At 32.1% G+C, this 24716-nt stretch overlaps 5 protein-coding genes across 5 annotated transcripts; 2 read left to right on the top strand and 3 right to left on the bottom strand.

Moving 5' to 3' along the window:
• Positions 1-302: 302 nt before the first annotated feature.
• LOC101494272 (uncharacterized) lies at positions 303-905 on the bottom strand. The gene has a single exon (XM_004496764.1). The coding sequence runs from the start codon at positions 903-905 to the stop codon at positions 303-305; it is 603 nt and encodes a 200-aa protein (XP_004496821.1).
• Positions 906-1581: 676 nt separating this feature from the next.
• On the bottom strand, positions 1582-2342 carry LOC101515541 (uncharacterized). The gene has a single exon (XM_004496390.4). The coding sequence runs from the start codon at positions 2275-2277 to the stop codon at positions 1753-1755; it is 525 nt and encodes a 174-aa protein (XP_004496447.1). The 5' UTR covers positions 2278-2342; the 3' UTR covers positions 1582-1752.
• A 2768-nt stretch (positions 2343-5110) lies between these two features.
• LOC101515218 (protein S-acyltransferase 8-like) lies at positions 5111-9380 on the bottom strand. Its single transcript, XM_004496389.4, has 5 exons — positions 9041-9380; positions 7067-7252; positions 6597-6893; positions 6255-6491; positions 5111-6006 (listed from the first exon to the last, which is right to left on the bottom strand). Exons 1-5 carry the CDS (start codon positions 9080-9082, stop codon positions 5500-5502), a joined length of 1269 nt encoding a protein of 422 aa, XP_004496446.1. The 5' UTR covers positions 9083-9380; the 3' UTR covers positions 5111-5499.
• A 4214-nt stretch (positions 9381-13594) lies between these two features.
• Positions 13595-18638, top strand: LOC101514893 (histone-lysine N-methyltransferase ASHH1). Its single transcript, XM_004496388.4, has 10 exons — positions 13595-13844; positions 13989-14053; positions 15003-15159; positions 15715-15801; positions 15952-16036; positions 16120-16213; positions 16352-16550; positions 16988-17022; positions 17457-17907; positions 18318-18638. Exons 1-10 carry the CDS (start codon positions 13842-13844, stop codon positions 18585-18587), a joined length of 1446 nt encoding a protein of 481 aa, XP_004496445.1. The 5' UTR covers positions 13595-13841; the 3' UTR covers positions 18588-18638.
• Positions 18639-20351: 1713 nt separating this feature from the next.
• Positions 20352-21805, top strand: LOC101514570 (phytosulfokine receptor 2). Its single transcript, XM_004496387.4, has one exon. The coding sequence runs from the start codon at positions 20493-20495 to the stop codon at positions 21621-21623; it is 1131 nt and encodes a 376-aa protein (XP_004496444.1). The 5' UTR covers positions 20352-20492; the 3' UTR covers positions 21624-21805.
• Positions 21806-24716: the final 2911 nt, after the last annotated feature.

Raw genomic sequence — 24716 nt, 5'->3', positions numbered from 1 at the left:
TGAAAATGTTCAATATGTGGATGATTTAAAACATAACTTGTTGAATATTAGCCAACTATGTGATGGTGGATTCGAAGTAATTTTTAAACACACTTTGTGCGAGGTTAAATATTCATCCTCTAGAAAAGTATTTTTCTCATGAATTAGAAAGAAAAAAAAGTTATATGAATTATATCTGAATGATTTGCCTATTGAATCTTGTTTTATGACTATTGAAAATGATAAATGGATTTGACACAAAAGGACTGGTTATACAAGCTTAAGCACGATTTCTAAAAATTATAATTGGTTAAGCACGATTTCTAAGTTATCTCACCAATGCCCTCTTTCATTCTTTGTTCATGTGCTTCAAGGGATCCTTGCAGTTCTTGAATGCTCATGTATGCAAGATTCTTTGATTTTTCAATGGCCACCATCACATGATCAAACTTTGGCAATAAAGATCTCAAAATCTTCTCTACTACAGATTGGTCAGTAACACTCTCGCCACAATTTTTGATTTGATTCACCAATGTCATCACTCTTGTGAAAAAATCACCAACTTCCTCCTTTTCTTTCATTTGAAGTAATTCATATTGTCGCTTTTGAGTTTGTAACCTCACCTTTCCATCTTCGGCATAAGGTTTCTCTAAATTTTCCCAAGCAACTTTTGATGATTCAACTTCACCAACTATTTCAAAGTTCGCAGCATCAACATACTGATAGATAATGAACAATGCCTTGATATATTTCTTCTTGGATTCCTTACGTGCAGTCTTTTGCACTTCTAAAGGATTTTCAACGAGAGAATCAACACTTGACTTCACTATCTCCCACACATCTTGATATCCAAACACCACTTTCATTTGTTTGCACCACTTATCATAATACTTTCCATCAAGAATTGGAAGATTTCCATTTGACATGAACGAAACCTTGCTCCTTGCTCTTGATACCACCGTTGAAAAATGATTTTAGATCACAATGATATTGTACTCACACACACCTTTTAATGATGAAGATGGAAGAATGAATGACTATATTGAGAGAACTTTATAGATGAGATAAAATTGATGATGTAAAAAATGCACACACTTTATTTCATTGTATCATTGGTATTTATACACACTCTAACTCATGGCTTGTATCATTTAGTTAGTTACAACAAACAAAACGGTAAACTAATCATTACTAATAAACTATAATTAAATTAACCACTTCAACAGGATCTAATACCCGATTCATCGCTAGGTGTTTGAAATTATAAATATTTCAAAAATTCATTATTCTATTAAATATTACTCATAACACTTATCTTGTCAAATGTCATATTTAACTATTTAATATCTAAAATTAATTTTAAAGTTGCAATTGAAACGGCATGAAATTACTATTAAATTATTATTCATAATCTAAGGATTATAAGTTACGTTTTCATGGTTTGTATTCGTGCTGAAAATCATAATAAAAATGACCTTTTATTCCGATTATTGTTAAGCTCATTTTAGAATATTTTTAGCATTTATTTGACAGCCTCCTTCAAAATCTTTAATACGTGGGAACACATAAAATAATAATAAAAAAGAAAGAAAGAAGTAAATATTTAATATGCGGAACACATAAAATAGCAATAAATTGCTATTATATTTTATTATTGACTCTCCCTCCATATATATACATCAACACACCAAATTAAGGAGACCCCAAAGAACATAACAAATTAGCCATGCCCAAAATAACCACCATGTTATATATGCATACAAAGAATGCAATTTAATTAGAAGAAAGTTGACTTGTGGCTAGGAATGCAAATTCACTAAGCAAAAGGATTTGACGGTTAAGAGCAGTAACTTCAGGGTTAACAATTTGTGCTGATGCCAATCCTCTATCACATTGGGAAGGTCCATCACCGGCAACTTTGGCATCATAGTTAGCAGTTTGAGGATCCTCTGTCAATTCAGCAAGGGCACTCTTAAAAGACATAACCGCACCATCATAGTCAAAATGTGCACATTGTGTAAGTGCTGGACAATTGTTTGCCTGTGCCAATCCTTTAAGGAAATTTTGTCCTTCAACGGCTTGGTTATAGGCAAATTCTAGGACCTCCTTGGAGAGTTGAGAAAAGGACTTGGCATGGGAGATTTCAGAATTCGATCCGAGGATGTTTTCGCACGCGGCCCTGTCCGTCGCACCTTTGCAAATTGTAACAACTAGTCCTCCTCCATGACCTTTGGCATTTGCGGATTGAGAAATAAGGATTAAACCAAGGAACAAGGAACATATTGTTGAAGAATTCATTTTCTTTTCTTTTGTAAGGGTTCCTTGGTTTGAGGGAGAGTGTGTTCCTACTTTCTTCTCATAGGTTTATGTGTCTTTTATAGTAACTCAAATTATCTAATTTTTGGGTAATCAACTTGTTTTTAGGAATGTATAGCTATTGTTATGCATAGGATATGGTGATCCTATTTTTTCTAGTTTTTTGGTTAAACTTAGATGGACTTTCAATGTAACAAACTCATACACTACAATTCTTTTCTATTTTTTAGCTTTGAATTTATCTCAAATTAAAAAATTACCAACTACCGCTAACAAACTAGAATTGTATTTTTTTTTTGTTGGCATCGCTTATTGGAACAATTATCACTTATTATGTTGATAAATGATTCAAAATTTAAATATCACATTATTGACTATTTTGACTAACATTTTATCTCCAACAATACTGTCACCGTATTAACTCATTTTTATTATAAAATAAAACAATTTATGTAATTTGATTATTTAATTTCAAAATAAATTAATGTTTTTGCCAGTTCGAATTTCTAAATTTCCAATTAATATTGTTAGCTACCTTTTCACATTATTCCACTAAATACATACCAGTATAATGTTGGTCTTTGTATTGCAAATCAATTTAATGTGTCATTTAATTTGAATCTAGTTATATTCTTAATTTCTCCATATTTCATTCTTCTACTTTCATAAACATAATGAGTATTGCCATATTTTTTATTTCTATATTCTTTCTTTGAGTTCTTGCAAACAATTTGCTTCCTTATAATATTTTTCATCGAGAACATCAAGAAAAAAAAAATCATCAATTGGCTGCACCAATGACACAATTAGATATAAAGATTATCTTTTGTGATATTCAGACTACGTTAACTTTTTGTGTGCGGAAGATGCATGGAAATTGGGCAACTTTTTTAAAAATTGCATTTAGTGTTTTTGATTTCTTAGACTTTTTTCACTTCAATAACGATTGATATTTTTTTTTTGGACATAAATAACTAGAATTTTAAAGAAATCATAATGTTAAGTAAAAAAAATGTCACAATTTCAAATTTTAGTTTAGACTCGCAATTTACATGTGTCGAATGAGTTCATGTTCTAGTTGTCTAATAATTTATAGGCTAAAAATAATGTAGTGGTTGTAATTTTTAGGGGTGGACAAAGTTCGGTTCTAAAATAAAACCGTTTGAAAATTGAACCAAATTGGTTTTCAGTTTAAAAAGATCAAACCGAACCGGTTATTAATTTAAAAACTCGAACCAAACTGTTTTATAAACTGGTGAACCGATTTATTACTTTGAATCGAACTGAACCAGTTTAACTTAGTTTTTCTATTTATATAAGCCAAATTTTACATAATTACCTCTAATTACTTCTATAAAAAAAACCAGTTCAAGTTTTTTGAAATAAAAACCGGTTTTGTTCAGTTTTTTCGAACAAAAACCGGTTCGATTCGGTTTTTTCAAATTAAAAATCGATTCGGTTCAGTTCTAGTTTTAAAAAATCAGTTTGAAAACAATTCGGTTCTTAATTTTTATAAATCATTTCAGTTCAAAAATAGTTCGGTTCAATTCTACTGTTTGGTTCAGTTTTTGATTTTTTTGAATACCCCTAATAATTTTTAGCTCTAACATTAAGATAAAATAAAGACATTTAAAAAAAATGAAAATGGGAAACATTTTTACAAAGTAATAGGGCTACTTAATTGGTAATCTCATTCTTGACTTGTGAAGGCTCATTCGGATTTTGTTACCAAGTTATCTTAATTTATAAGTTGGTTCTTCTTGCATACAATTTGTTGCTTTGAACAAACTGATTTATGTGACACCTTTAGTAAATGCATCTAATAAATAATAATAATTTGTAAAAGTCATTATATTTATGGACAGTTTTTTTTTAAATAGTGCTTATAATTAAAAACAGATGGAGTAATTTAACGGCTATATAAATAAATGATTTAATGATTTTGTTTTCTATAAAGCATTTTAATTGTTGTCTAAAAAGACTTTCGATCACAAAGAGTCTGAAAAAACTAAATCAAGTTTTTGTGAAGCCAATATGGATGAAAAATGGTTCACTTTGAGCAATTCTATGAGGTTACTTTAGCTAATGAAGTTTTAAGACTGGCTTTGACAATTGCAATGACTCCCATTACGAAGAGAATCAAATGTAAAATGATTGGAAAAAAACAAAAAAAACATCAAATACCATTCAGACCAAGAAACTCAAGTTTTATTAGCTTTAATGATTGGACTCTACTATGCAAAATGAACAGCTTATGTAAGTTTCATTTGCTCGAGAAAAGGAAAGCAACAAATCCAACACAAAATGAATCATATAAATCCTAGTTCTGCAATATGACCATAATATCCATCCAGACTGCAGATAGCAAAGTGCAGAGGTAACTATAAATATCCATTTCATGATAAATTCAAAATTACGCATGCAATCTTTTCTGTTTAACCATTTCCTCAGATTGGTCATCTTTAAGTTTTTTTTTGGATTAGTTTTTTATGTTATATTCAATTTGCATCATTAGCTTTTTAAACTATATTAAACTACACATGCGGTCCTTTATATTTGACATTTTCTCAAATTATTGTTATAAAAGGTTAATATCTAATCCAAATTCCAGTGAGTTGAATGTCCAAATTACTTTGCAAGTGTAGGAAGTTAATTGCAAAATGAAATATAACTTACAGGACCGATTCGAGAAGAAAAAAAATTAAAGGACAAATTCTGGAAGAAAAAAAGCTTAAAGGGCCAATTAAAAAAAATAAGTAAAAATAAAAGAACCACAAACATAACTTTGCCAAAAATAAAATAAATACTAAGTCACTAAAAAATCAACAAAACTGTTATCACACTAATAGCAAGGATAATCCACTTTTTACTGTGCCTAAAACCCAATATATGTAGGGAAGGTATTTCAGTATCATAACTAGTTATTTACACAAAGAATAAAGGCAAGTAAAGATAAGATCCACATATTGGACAGTTAAAAAATGGGGAAAACAGAACCAAGTCATTACTTGGTCTCTTAAACAACTACAAACACACATTTATACGCTATTACCACAAAAGGTAAGCTAAGATTTTATACCAATAGTTCAACTCCTATTCAAAATCTGATCAAGGAGCCTTTTCTTTTCCATCATTAGTATCCAAGTAATCCCAAATCGATTATGTTTGACGCCATTAAAATATCATAAGGACAAACCATACCCGTCATTGGCGCATTTCCTTTGATGTGACATAACTCCTGCTTTCGGTGACATTTGAATTGGCAAAGACATCCTGTGCAATTTCCCAGTTTCCACTCCTATCCCAACTCGAGTGCCTAGCGTTGGATTGTATTGTGGTAGCTCGATGATCTGATGACAAAATTGAATCAGGTTCAGTTGTATTATGTGGTGCACCATTGCTCCCTCTGCTGCGAATCTCCTCGTCGAGTTCTTCAATGTTCTTACGTTGTGATATCTTCAATAGATCTTCACCGATATCTAGATCAGCTTCAACCTTAGGACGGCGATCTCCACCTAAGTCATCTGGTTCACGGCCCCGGGCAAAGACTGGAGCCAATGGCCTTTGTACCTCCTCTTGAACAAAACCCCTGAAATTGTTCCTCGAGGGATTTATTTCTTTGCAAAACACTTCCAGAAAATTATTTAAACAACCCTGATTAAAAACATTGATCCTGCCATCAGCTCTGTACCGGAAGTTTTCATAGGTAGTCTGCAAAACAACGGGAACTAATGTAGGTGATGAAGATATTCATGTACCATGAACTTCTGAGAATCAATTTCCAAAGAACAAAATTGTACAGTTAACTAATGTGGTTTGGAGTGAATTCCATGAAAATCACCCTTTCGAATTTTTTTGATTTACATAGTTACAAACTACTCTGAAAGTATACCGGTCAATGAGATATAAAAAATGATATAGAAATTAGAAACAAGAAATGTAAAAAGAAATTGACTGACCTGGTTTGTGCCTATAAGGTACAAATGAAAACCGGTTAGTCCACCCACAAACCACAGAGAGATGAAACAATAAGCCATTAATATCACAGACGCAGGGGATTCTTTAATCGCCTTCCACACTGTGCCGTTATCATTATTATCCATCAGAACCTTGATGTAAAATGCTGAGAGGGAAAACACATAGATGCACAGAATAGTTGCAGAAGAAACAAACAGAAAGAAGTAACGGTAGTTCCTCTGCACATTGAAAAGCCCAAAAACAAATTAGAACAAAGCAAACGAGTAACAACCGAAGAACATCAATGAAGAAGAAAAGGCGTGTCATGACTGTGACTATCATACCAGGCCGATGCATTGCCCTACCCAAGGGCAATGATGATCAAAACGCTCAACACAGTTGTTGCAGATGGAGCAATGCGAGCAACGAGGAGGACGATACAGCATACAAGTTTCACAATATTTCACCCTTACAGGAAGGCCATTGACCATTACTTCTTTTGTTCGAGGAAACTGAAGGGTCGGGGTTTGTTGTCCAGCTCCCCCAGAAGACTCATAACGAAACTCTTCTTCTGGTGGATGCGAATTCCTCGGAATGATGCCCGGATCACGTGCAGAAGTAAGACAGAGGAGCACCAGGACCTAGAAATATATACTTTGGGATTATACTGTGTCTATTGAAGACAATAACGGAACATTGAAGAAAATCAATAACAAAAACAGTTCTCAACCTAACTTTAGTAAGTTCAAACAAAATTTGCCAAATAAATGGATAAAAACATGAAATAATGAAAGAAACAATTGACAAAACTTACAATGATAGTAAAGAGAATCGCCACTACTAAAATAGCATATCCTGAATAATATGAAGAAAATTCATGCCGAAGGTGCCTTGCTACAAATACACAAAAGATGATAACTGGAACAATAATCAGCGACAAAGTAATAAGCAGGGACCTTGCATCAGGCCCAAATACCAACCTCCCTCCAAATATGAATTTCTGTAAAAGATTTAGGAGAAAAGTATGAGCTAAGATAAGAGATAACAACTAGCAGAAATTTTTTCATGAGAAACAAAAAGTCAAAAACACTTCTGAAATTAGCCAACAGAATAAAGCATTAACAGATTGCTACAACATTCAAAAAACACAGTATCAGAGATTGAAAATAAAGCTGAAAAATATACATTCTTTCATTAACATCTATTATGGGCGCATGTGAAAATTGTATTTGAATGAATGTAGAACAGTTACAACTGGTGGAGGATAATAAATCCTCCTCTCCAAAACTGAAACAACCCGAGGAGCTAAACTAATAGCTAATCTCTATGCATAAATATGATAGAAGATTCCTTGAAGTGGTCATTAACCAATCATCAAAAGAGTGGTCAAAAACATAAACCAGAGAACTGTTTTAACTGCACAGTGCCATAAAACTTCACATTGTTCCTTCGAAAACCTATAAAGAGACAAAAATCCGAAGCATAATAGTACAAACCCAATGTTGACTTGAAAACCATAACACTTCAGCAGGTGCAACACAAAAGAGGCCTATCTATAGTATTAATGTCAACTTATTTTAGCCTGTTTATGCATATACTTCTATAAAAACTTCAACAATTCAACTACAATTTAATGAATGTGTTCATAATCATATCATGCATTATATCATTCAGACTTCGGAAGTTATTATCTCTTTGGGTTCTCATCCTGTTGTATATCAATGAGGTCTAACAAACACAGAACACCAAACAAAACCTGAACTGTGCAGCATCAATCATCCAACCAACAACACTGGCACATTACTAGCCACATCAATCTAAAATAAAAACTCACTGTAACAAGGGGCAAATGCAAATTGATACTTATATGAGTATCAAGTTACAAAAGATCAAAATTAATTATGTGGCGGTCACAGTGCGGATTATAATATCTTCGAGAGTAACTTATTCATATGCTTAACATTTCTCATCCTTCGAGAGTTGATTCTAACACAAGCCACTTGGCATCATGCAGAACATAGCAATAGCATAGACCCGTCTATGCTGCTCAACTCCTCCACACCATCTTAAATCAATATAATCTAACCAATAGCCAAACATACATCATATCTTACTCATTTAATAATCTATTCGCAAACTTTACAATTCATGTTTACTTAGAACTTAGAAGCCATTCACTAGGAGAATGCAAATAGCCTCCATGATAGCTCCACTAAAAGCACAGAATCACCAAAAAAACACCTGGCATGAATGCCATCCTTCTTCAACAATCAACAAACATTGAAAACATAAATGAAGGAAAAAGATACAAAATTGAAAATCAATCAAAACCTTAAACTTACTCTACTGCTCAATTCAACCTTTCTTATCAACCAAATCTAAAAATACACCTCAATCAAAAGATTCGGCAAAATTAGAAAAGAAAACAAAAAATGACAAATCTGGAATCTGCATACTACCTTATTTTCCCAAAAGACAAAGCAATTCAGTTAAGCCTAATAATTCTTCAAATAAGTTAAGAACACACGAGATTAAAGTATTGCTTCAGATATCTTTCAAAAATTCAATACACACTTAACAAGTAATTTAAAGAAGAAAACACACTTGAGGTAAAAAAAGTTCCCATTTCACATCCACATTCAAGCACACACACAAAAAAAACACCTTTAGAAATTCAAAGCTTCAAGTATGAAGCATAACAAATCACAGACCCAGAAATCCAGAGCAAACCCAAATGAAATATGAAGTGAAAATGGAAGTAAGAAGAGGGAAAAGAAGAGAACTTTACATTACTTCCTTTCCAAACTTGGTACACGCGCTTTGCTGCCATGAAAACTCCTCCTGCTGGTTTACACTAAACAAGAAGAGAGAAAGAAGGTAAAACCCAGAAGTGAAAAACTGTTCATTTCAACCTCATTCGCATTGGAATTGAGGGTCAAAATTTGTGGGCTTTGTTTGGAAAGCGATGCAAAACCTTCACATAAGAAGGAAAACAAATAGAGAAGAGAGAGGAAAAACAAATCCAAGAGGTATGATATGGCGGTTTTCTGAATTTGGAATTGAGAAACTGTGGTATTTGAGCTGAGGAAAATAAAAATCTTACGTGTGTAGTGAAATAATGCAAAAAAAAAAAACGATTTTTTTTTTGTTGAAGAAGAGAAGGAATTAACCTTCTTTCATTTCATCTTACTCGTGTCGCTCTCTGTCTTTGTCACAGTGAAAATTGTTCTGATATTCCATTTTACTACCTGCCACGTCAGCTTATCACTGGGGTCCATGGTACAGTGCCATTGATTTGTTTTCACCGGGTTAGGTTGCTCATCACAAAAAACAAAATTGAATACACACATTTGAGTTCAAACCAGATACATTAATTTAATAATTTTAATATTTTATTAATTCAATTAAGTTTTATGATGGAAGAATTTGTTTTATTGAAATGGAAGTGACAAATTATTTTATTTTTCTAACAATTGAAAAAGGAATGTTTTAAATTCCGCATGATTTTTAGATAAACCGTATCAAACTGAATATTTATTAAGACCAAAAAAGAATTTAAATTCTTTTGAATCTATCATATTATTTTAGCAAAATTATTGTTTTTTTTTTCAATTTTAATTTTCAAGATGTTTTAGAATACAAAATTATTTATCAAAATAAATATAATAAATTTTGTTTTAATATATATATATATATATATATTCAAATGTCTTAATATATAATATATTTTGTTTTAAATGAATTTAAAGATTAAACATCACTAACACGTATAAGAAATGTGTTCTATGATGTTTGAGAAATTGAAATTTTTATGGTAGAGTTGATTGACTTTCAAATTATTATCTAATTCATATTTACATAAATATATTTTAAGTATAAATTATTTTTATAAAACTCACTTTTAATTAAAATTAATTTTCACCTCTGCATAATTAAACACACCTAATATCATATATTTGTATTGGTATCATTTTATCTTTACATCAAATATTATACTTTTTTTGAAAATAAAGAAAAAAACAGTTTGAGAAGGCAATGCATGGGTTGAAAAAAGCAGAGGAGGCAAATGGACAAAAGAGAAGTTCCAACCTGGCTTTGCTGGTCTTAACTTGACTGTGCCAGATTAAGATGCTTTAACGTTCCTTCCGTTGCCAAAAACTGTTGCTTTTTTCCTCATAATAATAATGATAAATACTCCTTGCCCAATTTGTTGTTTAAAGCATTACCGAAACCAATGTATTCTCGTAGCAAAGTCAGCTTTTTAAAGCATAGCAGATCTTTTATTCTTAATTATGCCTTTCTTGTTCTGTAATTTGGACGACACAACACACCTACAATGCTTTTCCTTTTATTTACGCTACATTACATGTTTGCACCAAGTTAAATAGTTCTATGTGCAAATTAAAGTGAACAAAAATTAAGTAGCTCTTCTTTTCTTTCATTTAATAAATAACTATGCAGATAAAGTGTAAACTTGGACTAGGATTCATATTGAAGACACATTTCATTGAAATTGGACGGTGATGATTTAAACCTCAATAAATATTAAAAAGTATTATGAGTTATTGATTAAAATTGGATGACTAAGGTCTTCCTGCAGTCAAATAGTGCCAACAGATGATTCATTTCTGTAACATTGGGTTCATTAATTTTGTACTCTTTTTATAGATAAAATAATCTTGAATTGGACATGTTTATAATTTTCCTTATATCACGAATGTAGCCTCTTCCTCCTTAATTTTGTTTACTTTCGATAATAATTTGAGAAAATAAAATATTTAAATATAATTATACATATTAGTATTGGATACAAGTGCATTGTCAAATAATATACATATTTTTTATGTTAAAATGTCGGTGATGTCAATTAAGTCAACATTTTTAATAAAATGACTGAATTAAAAATGATCATCTAATACTCTAAAGGACTATAAAAAATGAAAATGTTGACTGTAAGTAGTATGATATAAAAAAAAATGTCTAGATTACAAATATTATTGTTTCATAACAATTTATTAAAATTAACCAACTTTAATTAGTCTTTTATAATATTTTTTGAGGTGGGAGTTATTAGTAAGCACCACACTTATAATCTGTTTTGATTGGATAATAATATTTTTTAAAGTTCATTCTCAGTAAATTGAGAAACACTAAAGGATTATTAATTAGAAATTCTAGAGTTTATATTTTAAAAACTAACATAATTCACTAGTTTACTAATATGCTGACATTTGTCAATCAAAAAAGAAAATTAAAAGTTCAATTAGTAGACTCTATTTAATCGTTATTATGAATATGAAACATAATATTATCCTCGTGTATTAATAAGCTATCATCTATTTTCTACCAATAATATTATAATAATATTATTAATATTATGTGATTGTTAAAATGATCTATGATATTTTAAATGGTGTTAATGATATCAGTGGTATTAATAACACTTGTATTCGTCTTTTTCCTAAAATCAAACATCCTAATGGTCCATATGATTTTTGACCAACTGTTTTATATAAACATCCTTTATAAAATTGAAGCTAAAATTGTGGCTAAGTGACCTAAGAGCATTTTACCTTTTATATTGAGTCCTTGAAGTGCATTTGTAGCTAATCGAGTTATTGCTCGTAATGTTATTGTTGCTTTTGAAAGTTTTCATGTTATGAAGCAACTCAAAGGGTAGATCGTATATGGTTTATTTTAAGTCTGATATGTTTAGCCATGATAAAAGTGAGTGGGTTTGCTTCCTTAGTTTGCTTATGTAATTACTAGAGGCAGTTAAAATTACTTATGGTTAGGTGAAAGTTTGTTAAGTTAGTTATATTAATAACATTATATAAAAGTGCATCATACTCTAATCGTAAAAATAATTATTTAAATAATCATTTCAAGTTTATTTTTCTCTTTAATTATTTATCTATTTCTTAGTCTCAATCATGATTCTTAACGTGGTATTAGAGCAATAATTATTATTCCACTATATTTTTTCTCCAAATTTTCTTTATCTTTTCTTCCTCATTTTGAATTCAAATTTGTGATTTTTCATTCTTTTTCAACTTGATTGTATAATATTTGTAGATTCAAGATTAAAGATGTTTTAGTGATATATTTCACTATGATTTTATTCTTTTTAGTTACAGTCGGCTTTCTCTTTGTGCTTCTACCATATGATAGTAAAACAATTATCATTTTTTTTTTTTTTATCCTATGGTATTAAACATTTCCCATTCTCTTTCTGCTTCCATCATATTATGGTTAAGTTTTGTTGGTCACATTTGACATTTAAATATCTAAGATTGGAGTTCTTGATTCTATATTGGTGTGAGTGCTGTGGAGACACAAAAAAAATTTCAAGTTAGCCCAAAGAGGTCGAAAACTTCGACAAGAGTCGTGCACCTTAGCCCACTACCACTTTCTACATGAATTTTGTTGTTTAGCTGAAGTGATTACAACTTCTATTTTTTTCTTATAATTTTCTTTCATTGTATTATTTTTTGTATTGTTCTTTCCAAGTTGAAAATGTTGTTACATACTTTCAACTTTAGAAGACTATTAGAGGTAGTTAAAATTACTTATAATTAAGTGAAAATTGTTAGATTAGTTACATTAATAACACTATATAAAAGTGCATCATACTCTAATTGAAAAAATATTAATATATTTCTCTTATCATAAAACGTGTTATTATTGTGTTTTTTCTGTTTTACTTAATAGTTTCCATCTTTTATTTTTAAGTCTTAAGGGAGAGTTAAACAAGGCCATCATTTGTCCCTCTACCTATCTATCTTTTGTGGTGAGGTTTTTTTTTTTCTTACTCATTGAATTTCAAAAAATAATGACTATTAAGGGTATTCAATATTTTAACGTTGATAACAACCTTTTATTTTTAAAGTAAATATTGAAGAGATCATTGAAATTTAAAACACCGTGAACCTTTATAAAAAAAGTCTAACCCATAATCTGAAAGTGAAAATTCTACATCACACCTTTAAGGATTATTCATGGGGCTAAATAATTTAGTTTGGGTCCCCAATTAGAATTAGGTTTAAAGATATTAGAGATAGGAAGTTTTTAAATACAAAATTTTTATGGAGTTTCTTACTTATGAATTAAAGTTCAATGGGCATTTTATCCGTCTTTAAATAATTTGAAAAAATAATTTAATATTCTATTGTATGATGTTCACACAAGTTTACAATTTAAAAACTCAAAATAATGGTATGCTGAATGATCAATATGTCTGATTTCTTACTTATGATAGAAAAATTGTTATCTTTTTGTCCTACCTGACCAAAATTGATTCTTTCTAAAGATAAAGAAAACTGGGAGGCAAGTGCCGCATGCCAGTGCAGTTCGAAAAGTTTAGTTTCCAACGGAAAATCAATCACTGCAATTGAAATTTGTTCGATCATTTCCCGTTTAAGCTGCTCAGGTTTCACTCTCTCAAACCTTTTGTTCGATTCGTTGCCATTTTCTGATTCCCTTCACTGGAGCCCAATCTAACCCCGTCCGTGTTATTCCTCGATCACTTTCTCCGCTTCCGTCGTTATATTAACAACTTTTTCTTAAATTATACGCAACCCAACCGTTTCATGGTAATTTTATTTGCCCCTTTCATTCTGTTTTTTTTTTTCCTCCATATCTCAGTTTTTACAATCTTTATTCATGTTAGTATTATTTTATTGAAAATGCCTATCTTCATATGTTTGACTACTAACATGGATATTATTGATTTGAAGGATCCTCATGCTGAAGATTTGCCTCGATACATTCATATAAATCAGAATGATTTTTTTATGCGAAGGTTAGCTATTTTCTTATTTATTAATTTAGGTCATTCAATTCAACTTGCTATTTTCTGCTTATTGGTCTTATCATCATTGGAATATAATTTGATTCTAAGTTAGTTATCAGTTGCATTTCCGTTATGAGTTTGTTAGCTTTGTATAAGTTAGTTAGGTAGCTTGCCCTTTGTGTATAATTTTTGTACACAATCAGGATTCGTTTGAGGGAAATAAAGAGTTTCAGAGCAAATTGCTCTGAAACCTCCTTTGATGGTCTCAGGCAGTCACTAATTAGGGTTTACAGAAGAAGAGAGGAAGAAGACAACCAAAAATTGACGCTGGAGATTGTCAATTTAAAACTCTCTATTCTTGTATCAATTTAGTCTTGGAATTTTGCATTAATGAGCTAGCTTAGGTGACCCATACATGTACTAGGATTTAATGTGACACATCACCACTTAGTAGACTGAGACCAACAGTGGGACTAACTTGATCAACATTTTGATTAGTTAGAGACTATTTTAGAATATCAATAAAATAAGGAACTAGGTTGATACAAGTACCTAATCTGAGGGACCAAATTGGGTATTTACTCTTGATTGTTGGTGACAACATCACGCAGCAGCAGAAAGTTTATTGTATATAAAGATAAATTTATAACTTTATTAATAAAAAGAGTTTAAACCCAACCTTTACCCTCTGATTCGAGGGGAGAAATGGTTAAGTATGGAGTGGAAAGGAGTCCTATCCAATCCAACTGCATTACATTCTATTTAAATCCAATCAATGATATACAAGCCCATTGGATCCTTATCACCAATTCAAACAAAGCCTATGGTACAACGACCAGGCCAGAGAGGACTGTAAAATCAAATGACTATTTTATAAGAATGACTCTTGTATCAGAATTCTTGACAAATCTTAACTAGTTATATTAATGCATTTTCACTTCTCTTTATTTCTGTACAGACATAAGAAGCAGAAGGAGGAAGATATTGCTGTATGTGAATGCAGGTATAATGCTGATGACCCTGATAGTGCATGTGCAGATGGGTGCCTAAATGTATTAACCAGCACTGAATGCACCCCTGGTCATTGCAATTGTGGTATCTTATGCAAAAATCAGGTGGGTTCACGTGTCAGTCTGTATGTAATGATACATGTTAGTCTTTCTTACTATAAATAACCATCCTGCAGGTAGTTAAAAGTGGATCAAGAAAAGTTATTACTATTTGCATATTTATATTCTGCTCTCCGCTGTATTTTTTAAAATTAGTTCTTCAGTAGCATTCAAGTTTGCCTCGTCATGAGCTTTTCATATCATATTTTGTTGGACCTCTGACCTACTTAAATTGTACTTCGGATGAAGATTTGAAACTAACATTAGTTCATATTCATATATGATATACTCTGATAGAGTTTGTGACTGTGGTTACAAAGGTTTCTAGTCAGTTTACTTAGCTGGCATAACTAACATTCATTTATCAACAAACTAATGTGTCAATAGTAGTTGGTAGTTACAATTCGGTTACTTTGTACAGCTTTTCTTCCAAGCTGGAGTGACTATAAATATTGTTGTTATTTGAAGATGAATTAAATATTAACAGCTTTTACCTAAAAAATATTATCGTTTTCTCTCTCTATTCTCTAGACTTAATACATCCATATCTCATACTTGCAGAAATTTCAGAAGTGTGAATATGCAAAAACAAAGCTGTTTAAAACTGAAGGCCGAGGGTGGGGTCTTTTGGCTGATGAGGAAATTAAGGTGATCATATAATGAATCCTATGAAATTTGGAGAAAAGGAACTTGCTAAAATTTATGAATGTCATTGCATTTTCTTCCTTAACATGGCTATTTTTCTACTCATTTCTGTACTGCAGTAGCGCCACACTTTAATTTATTTATTATATACAGGCAGGACAATTTATAATTGAGTACTGTGGAGAAGTAATATCATCTAAAGAAGCCAAGCGTAGATCCCAGGCTTATGAAATTCAAGGTCAAATGTCAATATAATCAATGTTTCTATTTGTTTAGTATTTAATTTTATGTTTTTTGTAAAAAAAATTGTTTGCTTTGCAGGTCTTAAGGATGCATTTATCATTTGTCTTAATGCGTCTGAGTCTATTGATGCAACTAGAAAAGGAAGCCTTGCCAGATTTATAAATCATTCCTGGTAAATCACTTCAAACAAAAATCCTAAGATTAAGTGAAAGGGACCTGCTAATATGCAAATTATGTAGACCTGCTTTGTTATCCTCCTGTTTCCCACTGCCCAAGGTTTGACATCAACTAATTGCTTTTATGTTTGCAGTCAACCAAACTGTGAGACAAGAAAATGGAATGTCTTGGGAGAAATAAGAGTTGGAATATTTGCAAGGGAAGACATTCCTATTGGAACTGAATTGGCATATGACTATAATTTTGAATGGTTTGGAGGGGCAAAAGTTCGCTGCCTCTGTGGTGCGCTCAAATGTTCTGGATTCCTGGGAGCAAAATCTCGTGGTTTTCAAGTGAGTTTTAACTAGTTGTACTAGTAACCACAAAAAGTCTAAGTGCTTGAATGCAACTTTTTATTGGTTTAGACTTTCGAATGCATGGGGATTGTTGTAGACCACGATTTTTCAAGACCCACCAATAGCTTGAGCCTTGAAGAAAGGCGATGACTTGGTGTTCTTAATTATTTTGATATGTTACGATTGAAATTAACTGAAAAATGGAAATTCAGTGTTAATAGATAAAAATGCAGGCTCTTCTCTTCGCTTTGATTATAGAAGTTTTGATATAGTGGAATGCATGTTCAAATGATCCTTTTTTTTGTGGAAAAAATTTAGCAGTTGTAGCAATTGAAATAGCTTGCAGCACTGTGTTCTGCTTTTACCCTCTCTTTCATTGATTATTATTGGTTTTAATCATCTATTCTTTATCGTGTTGGGAAAAATCTGAGCAGGAGGATACTTATCTATGGGAAGATGATGATGACAGGTAATTTATAATTTACTCTTTTCTGTGATGTATTCATCTCTAAAAGACAGCTTTCATTTTATCTGTTACGGACCCCACTTGCTATAAGCAGCATCAAATGATTCAGTATTGAATACCTGGACCATGTTACAAGTCTTATCATTTCAGATATCTATGTATATATCGTCCTTCCCCTATCCTAGACCCCACAGTGACAAGATCCTTGTGCAGGAACTTCTGCTTTATTGATTTGTTCCCATTTTTGTGCTTAGTTTTTTTTGTATCAGATAATTATATCAAACGTAAAAGCAATTCAAAGTCTTTTATGAAGTCATACAACTTCAGAAATATCAAAGCCTTACCATAATTTATTTGGTCTTTTTGCATAGTTACTTCAATTCCTATTTCTTGTGATCACTTGGTTTATAAATTTTTGTTTATGTTGTTGACTACAGATACTCAGTTGAGAAAATTCCTGTATATGACTCTGCGGAGGATGAACTGACTTCAAATGTTGATGGACAAAGTGAACACTCCATGGATATTGTACTTAAAGCTGAGGAACTATCGGAGTCCACTGTTTTGGATGTTCAACCACTTAATTCAGTTCTGATTAAGGATTTAGGTATCAAGAAAATTAAAACTGAACTAGTAAGCGAGGACATGAAGTTGTATTCCCAAGATACTGAACAGGACCTTCCACCAAAGAATGCAATGATATCACGCATTCGAAGTAACACTGCAGGAAGAAACTATCGCATTGGACCTAGATCCATGTCTAAGAAAAGATCAAAGGCATACTCTGGGGGAAGGTTTAAAAATCTCATACAGAAGAAAATTGATGCAAAGTATGCAGCTAGCCTTTTAGCATCAAAGGAAGCACAAGAGGAGATCTTAGATTATGAGGTATGATGTTGTTATGTATTTCTCTTACGTGCCGATTGCTGAATCATCACCTAGCTTTCAATTGTGTTATTATTAGTGGACTGAATCTTAGTTACCTTGGTATTTTAACTATGTAGTTCCAAAGAAGATCGTTTCATAATGCAGTTATTATTTCATAGTTCAATTTGGAGGGTCTTGTAAGAATATAGAACTTTTGTGATTTTGGCATAAGGCACACTTCGTTGTACCATATCTGTCGCAAATAACAGAAGAGCATCAGGCATAGCTTGGATAAGAATTGTCTCGAATCACAGTTGGTGTTGCTTTATCCGAAAATGCTTAATTGTCGTTTAGTTATGTGGTGCACATGATTGTCATTTATATCTCCATGTCTGGTTGTGTTTATTTCTCCTTTGAAAATTTCCATGCAGAAAAGAAAAGATGATGCCACAGAGGCTCTTGATTCTTTATACAATGAAATACGGCCTGCCATTGAAGAACACGAGAGGGATAGCCAAGACAGTGTATCTACGACAGTAGCAGAGAAGTGGATACAGGCTTGCTGCCTAAAACTGAAGGCAGAGTTTGATCTTTACTCGTCAATTGTTAAAAATGTTGCTTGTACCGCTCAAAGGGCACCTGGCCAATCAAAACCTACTGAAGGAGATATCGAAAACAAAATTAAGCTTTTAACAAATTGAAATTCCTATCACATTTCACCCTCATCTAATCTGAATTGATGATTCACAAAATACATGGGCAACTTTGAGAAGATTTCTTTTTCGAAATAAGACTTATTTAAAAATCCATAATCTATGTTTATTATTTTACCATGTTCATCTAGTAAAAAAAAGATGCTACCTTGAAAATAGGTGGAAAAAATATTACCTAGAGAAACTTCTCATAAGAACTTATGCTTTATGAAGAATTTTGTTACCAATTTTAACCGAGTAATTGGTCTGGTTCCAAGACCTTTATGTAAGAAAACTATATACACAATAAATACACACTTGGTCTGATCCTCTGGCTAAAAAAACAAGTAATATTTCACTAGACTAAATTGGGATATGTTTGTATCCGTAGGAGTTTTTGTGTGGTTGTTTATCTGATAGTAAAATTTTAACATTTTTGCATATTTTTTGCTCTCTAGTAGAACAGATTATGTAAACTTCATGGTTTATATTTATAACATTTTTTTACACTTGTCTTGTAAGTATTTGTATTATGAATCTTTTTGAAAAAATGACTAATCATTTCAGTGTGCTATCAAGCACGGCCATGCACCTTCCAATGAATTTCTTCAGCAGTACAGAAAAAAGTTATTTTTATATGCATCAATGATAATTTATTTAAATAAGGAATTTAAAGATTTTGAATTGATAGTGTAATCCAATCAAATCTTATCATCGCATAGATGACTGTTGAAATATTTTAGAAAATAATATAATAAATTGACACAATGTAAATCTGATTGGACGATTGTATGGAAGATTTTACATTATCAATTCATAATCCTGATACTCCTAAAACAAGATACTTATTATTAATGAAGAATCTGACAATTGAAAAAAAGATTTTATGGTCATGCTTTTGCTTTAGGAAAATCCTGGAAGAAAGAAGTTTGAACTATCTTAATAGCCAAATTTACAGCTATGAAGTCATTTGAGAAAATGACTTCATGATCTCAAATGACTTAATGATCGTGCTTTTACTACTGTAATTTACAATGAAAACTCTTGAAGAAAACATCATACAGAATTAAACTTATCCCACGACCATAATGGCAACAACCACATTTGCTCAACTACTTCTATTAGTGACTCCATGATTCCATTTTTTCGCCATTCTCTTCTCGCCCCAGTTTACGAACTAAATCAAGCTTATTTAGCACATGATTTTGGAGCTGAATGCGTCTAATGGATGGAGAGATTGCCATCATGTACCAATAGGTTTAAGATTTCAGTAGCACTTACAGCTTGGCAACTCTAGTGGTTATCCAAGTTCACAATTTACAATTTACGAACCTATTTTTACCAAAAAAAAAAAAAAAAAACTATTTACGAACCTATAACTATGTTAGAGAATATTAATTCTATTAGGAAGCAATGCTCCATAACAAAATATAAACAAAATTTAACACATTTAAATTGTAACAAAATACAAAAGGTTATTTAAAAAAAATCTATTTAATGATAAGTATTTAAAAATTGTCCTTCATTTAATGTTTACTTTTTATTCAATTAAATGAAATGAGGGGTAATTTATATTATGAAAGTTAAAGTTTAAAATGGAGTAGTAAGATTATATGTAAATAACTAATTATAAAAAAAGTTAGTTAGTTGAGTGGTTCTTGGATGATGTACAAGACAGATCAACATTGGTACAAGTCAGCATTCCAAAGGCTTTTTCAAAAAAGAAACGTAAAAGAGTGTAGAGGATGGAATGTATGATGTACAAGTAGAAACAAACCCAGTTGACTGGTCTAGTCAACTCTCCCACAAACATCACCTTCCCCGAAAAACCACTCTTTATTCCTTCCACTCAAATTACTCCATTGTTCAATTCCATTCAACCCCTTTTTCCCTCTCTCTCAAACACACTCACTCATGTATCACGGCGCCGAAGCCGTCGTGGCCGCAATCGGCAGCTTTATCATCGTCACAGTTATACTCGCCGCCATCATTCTCATCTTCAAACTCCGCAAACAAACCCAAACCCGCCGCAACAACCAGATCCGAACCCGAGCCTTTCGAAACACTAACCCGAACAGCTCCAATTCCCTCCCTGTTGACGCCAGCTGGTCATGGGATCCCAATCTCAAGATCTCCATGGAAGAACTCACACGCGCCACCAATAACTTCTCCTCTCACCTCATCGTCGGCGACGGAAGCTTCGGCCTCGTCTACAAAGCTCATCTCTCCACCGGCGTAACCGTCGCCGTAAAAAAACTCTCCCCCGACGCCTTCCAAGGATTCCGCGAATTCGCGGCGGAGATGGAAACCCTAAGCAAACTCCGCCACCACAACATCGTCAAAATCCTCGGTTACTGGGCTTCTGGACCTGAGCGGTTACTCGTTTACGAGTTCATCGAGAAAGGAAACCTCGATCAATGGCTTCACGAACCTTCTTCTCCAACTCACCAAAACGACGACGTTTCAACCGATCTAATTCCTTCTCCTTTGTCTTGGGAAACAAGGGTTAACGTCATTCGGGGTGTTGCTCATGGGCTTTGCTATTTACACGGACTCGAGAAGCCCATTATTCACCGAGACATCAAAGCTAGCAATGTGTTATTGGACTCTAATTTTGAGGCCCATATTGCTGATTTTGGGCTTGCTCGTAGAATGGACAAGTCGCATTCCCACGTGTCAACGCAGTTCGCAGGTACAATTGGTTACATGCCTCCGGAGTATAGAGATGGGTCTAATGTGGCTAACCCGAAAGTGGATGTGTACAGTTTTGGAGTGTTGATGATGGAAACTGTATCAGGCCACAGGCCCAATTTGTCGGTGAAATTGGATGGAGTTGATATTGGGCTTGTTAATTGGGCTAGGATGATGAAGGAAAGAAACACTGAGGTGGAGATGCTCGATGTAAATATTCCAAGAGAAGAAGCGTTGAAGGAGGAAAGTGTTGGGGAGTATGTGCGCATTGCTTGTATGTGTACTGGTGAGTTACAGAAGGATAGGCCTGAAATGTCTGAGGTTGTCAAATTATTGGACTCGATGTCCCTTTGAACCGTGCTTTCTTAACCTCATTATTCAGAATTGATTATCAACGTATATAGATACATACATTCATTGCAATACTATTGTTAGTAGGATTAGTTTTATGTAATTATATTAGTATTATTATCAAATTTATTGTTTTGGTTTTCATTCGGTTGATAAATGCAATATATATCGTAAGTAACTGAGCACCCTCTTGTTGTTGCTGCAAAATTACTTGTCTGAATTTAATGAATAGACAAAGTTACCACTAATAAATTAGTTGTATGAATGTAAAATACAACAATTTTTTTATCACTAGATAAAAGGACAAAGAAACTCGCATACAAGTGCACGATCTCGAATTCTAATTCGTGAAGTGAAATGATATTGCTTAATAATTTTAATATACAGATCGAATTACAACATATTTTAATTATACAAAAAATAATGAATGGTGTATTTTGACTGATAGATAGCTTATGAGATTAAGTGTGTAATGATTGGTGGTGAACTACTTTTATTTTCGTCTAGGTCTACAACCATTTTTTTTCTTTCCGTTTAGGTTTACAACAACTTAATCTTCACGATTAAATACCTATAAACAGTTGAGATATATAATCTATTTGTCGCGATCTATTCATAGACAATACTTAATATGCAATTTTTTTTCTCTCTCTTTCTATAGATAGATTATTCATCATCATCTTCAACATAAAAAAATAAAAAATCAAATTAACCAATCTCACTTCCTAACATTCATTTCTAATAATTAATCTTTGAAGCACCAAAACTTTAAAATCCCTAAATTAAAAAGCAAGATAATCCACAAATGTTATGGTTTCATGTCACAACTACCAAAATTTTAAAGTTAACATAAATTTTTAGTAAATAATATATATATTTATAAAGTAAATGATCCTATAAAAATTATTTTTTTAATCTAAAATTTCTATTTTGCGATTTCTTTTTTGTCGGACATCTCTTATATTCTTTCTATCGAAAATAGTCCTAACAAAAATGTAAAATTGATTTTACCATTAAAAAAAATTAAGTTCATCATATTAATATTAAAGTTCAATCCATTCAAATCTCATTTGTCTGATTTGTAGAGTTATATTCATCATCTCACTATTAAAATAAATTAAATTCTACTTATAATTTTTTAAATTATAAACCTAAATACATTTTAATGAGAAAATAGCAAATATAACTTATTCATAGTTGATTCAAATACAAGACATAATAAAATAAATGAAAATTATTAAGATTGATTGTATTTTTTATTTAGTTAATTCAGTTAAGTAATTATATTATACCCATCCAAATTATTATTCATGAAGCATCTTCCCTAATTGACGCGTACTGTTATACGAGTCGGTGGTGGAATGATGACTCCCCAGCGGCAGTACCATGCCTACAGTCTGTCCTTTCTTTATTAATCTGCTGCATAAGTGTCTCTTGAGTGATGTGTTGTCAAAAAACATGATAAAAAGTCCCACATCGTTGGATTCAAAAAGTATGTCAAAGTTTATATCTGAGAAGTGAGAAGGCAGTGAATACCGGGCTTGGTTGCGCGAGCTTGTTACCCGAGTGGGGGTAATAAGATGTTGGGAGAGTCGGCGAGACATGGGTTTGGGTTGGATTCGGTCGGCAACGTAGCAGTGTTGAAGGGAGTGCCCTGAGTTGGGTTATAAGAAATTCGGACTCGAGGCTTGGGGTGTATTGACTTGGAGAAATTTCAGGTTAACGTTGGCTTAACAGAGCAGCGCTCTCAATAAGTGGATGTGATCCAGTTGCTACATTACGATTGTAATCCCTCTCAAACCCCGTCACAGATAATATTCGACCCTCATTTTTCAAACTTTAATAGAATCTAACAAAGTCTAACCCTCTTCTTAATTAGGGGGCGTGCTCGCCACGAGACCTTTAATTTTGGACTTTTCGTTATTACCCTCCACACTGAATTCTATTTGTACAACAATGACCAATCTTCATAGAAGGATCTCATAAAATTATAATTAAACTTTTGGGCATCTCATATTCTCATTGTCTAAATAATCTGTGTGCTTCAGAGACGTCCTTGAATCGACCACACGGCGGCTGAGAATTTATATGCAACAACAATAATGTTTGCCAAACACAATTTAAATTACTCGCACCATCCCAAATAATTAACCTATTTACAAAAGTAAATAAATAAAAAGAATTGACCCTTCAATTTTTTAAATGATACTAATTATATTTTTTCAATTGTATCATCTCACATGACACTATATACATCACATTAAATTAAATTTGGTGAGAGATAAAGTATTTATTTATACGTTTGTTATTGTTCAAGGGTGTAGGCATGACAAGTCTTCTTATCATCTCTTCTTGAAGTGTTTGTTATTAGAGAAAGTTTGACAATATATTTTTCAGTGGTTCGAAGTTTTGTGACGTGCTAATAATGTTGTTTTATGAATTAGTATTGAGAGACAAAATGATGCGCATCATATTTATAATTATCTGAATTGCATGTATTTGGTCTATTTGGTGTGCTAGAAATAATGTTATTTTTAAGAATTGTAACTTTGACAAGTGTGAGGTGATACGAAGAGTTAAAATTTTGTCTTTGTGGTTGATGAAAGGAAAAATAAATTTTTTTAGTGTGGAATTAGACCAATAGACCAATAGTGATAAGTGATTCTTTGATTTGTTTTGGGTGTAAGGGATAGGGATGTGTAGCTGACTACTTACCCCTTAATGAAAACTTTTAAATTTAGGATTTCTTTTTTATTGTGATGGCTGTATTTTTTTACCTTTGTTTCTATTTTTAGCATTATTTGTGATAAGAATAAGGTCTTAATTTATATATCGTTTTTGGCTTTTTCAAAAAATAAAACATCGCTTTCTATTCAATATTATTATTACTATTATTATTTTTTTAATTTATATAAAATGACCAAATTTATCGTACGTTTCTTTGGAATAAGTCGAAGTAGTATGCTAAAATTCCAAAGATAGATACCATGAACATGTGTAATTCACAAATCGTCCATATTGGCATGCACAAAATTCGTGTACTCAAACCTACCCCATGCTACATTATAAATACTTGAGTGCCTACTACATTTGAAA

The sequence above is a fragment of the Cicer arietinum genome, chromosome 4 (assembly GCF_000331145.2).
Source record: "Cicer arietinum cultivar CDC Frontier isolate Library 1 chromosome 4, Cicar.CDCFrontier_v2.0, whole genome shotgun sequence".
Taxonomy (NCBI): domain Eukaryota; kingdom Viridiplantae; phylum Streptophyta; class Magnoliopsida; order Fabales; family Fabaceae; genus Cicer; species Cicer arietinum.
This window is presented reverse-complemented; position numbering and strand designations above follow the sequence as displayed.

Coding starts and splice junctions, on each gene's coding strand:
- LOC101494272 (XM_004496764.1), bottom strand. CDS start 905: ATGTCAAATGGAAATCTTCCAATTCTTGATGGAAAGTATTATGATAAG.
- LOC101515541 (XM_004496390.4), bottom strand. CDS start 2,277: ATGAATTCTTCAACAATATGTTCCTTGTTCCTTGGTTTAATCCTTATT.
- LOC101515218 (XM_004496389.4), bottom strand. CDS start 9,082: ATGGCAGCAAAGCGCGTGTACCAAGTTTGGAAAGGAAGTAAT. Junction 6,894..7,066: donor CGATTCTCTTTACTATCATT/GTAAGTTTTGTC, acceptor ATATATTTCTAG/GTCCTGGTGCTCCTCTGTCT. Junction 6,007..6,254: donor ACCTTATAGGCACAAACCAG/GTCAGTCAATTT, acceptor GTTGTTTTGCAG/ACTACCTATGAAAACTTCCG.
- LOC101514570 (XM_004496387.4), top strand. CDS start 20,493: ATGTATCACGGCGCCGAAGCCGTCGTGGCCGCAATCGGCAGCTTTATC.
- LOC101514893 (XM_004496388.4), top strand. Junction 16,214..16,351: donor AGATTTATAAATCATTCCTG/GTAAATCACTTC, acceptor TTATGTTTGCAG/TCAACCAAACTGTGAGACAA. Junction 17,908..18,317: donor AGGAGATCTTAGATTATGAG/GTATGATGTTGT, acceptor ATTTCCATGCAG/AAAAGAAAAGATGATGCCAC.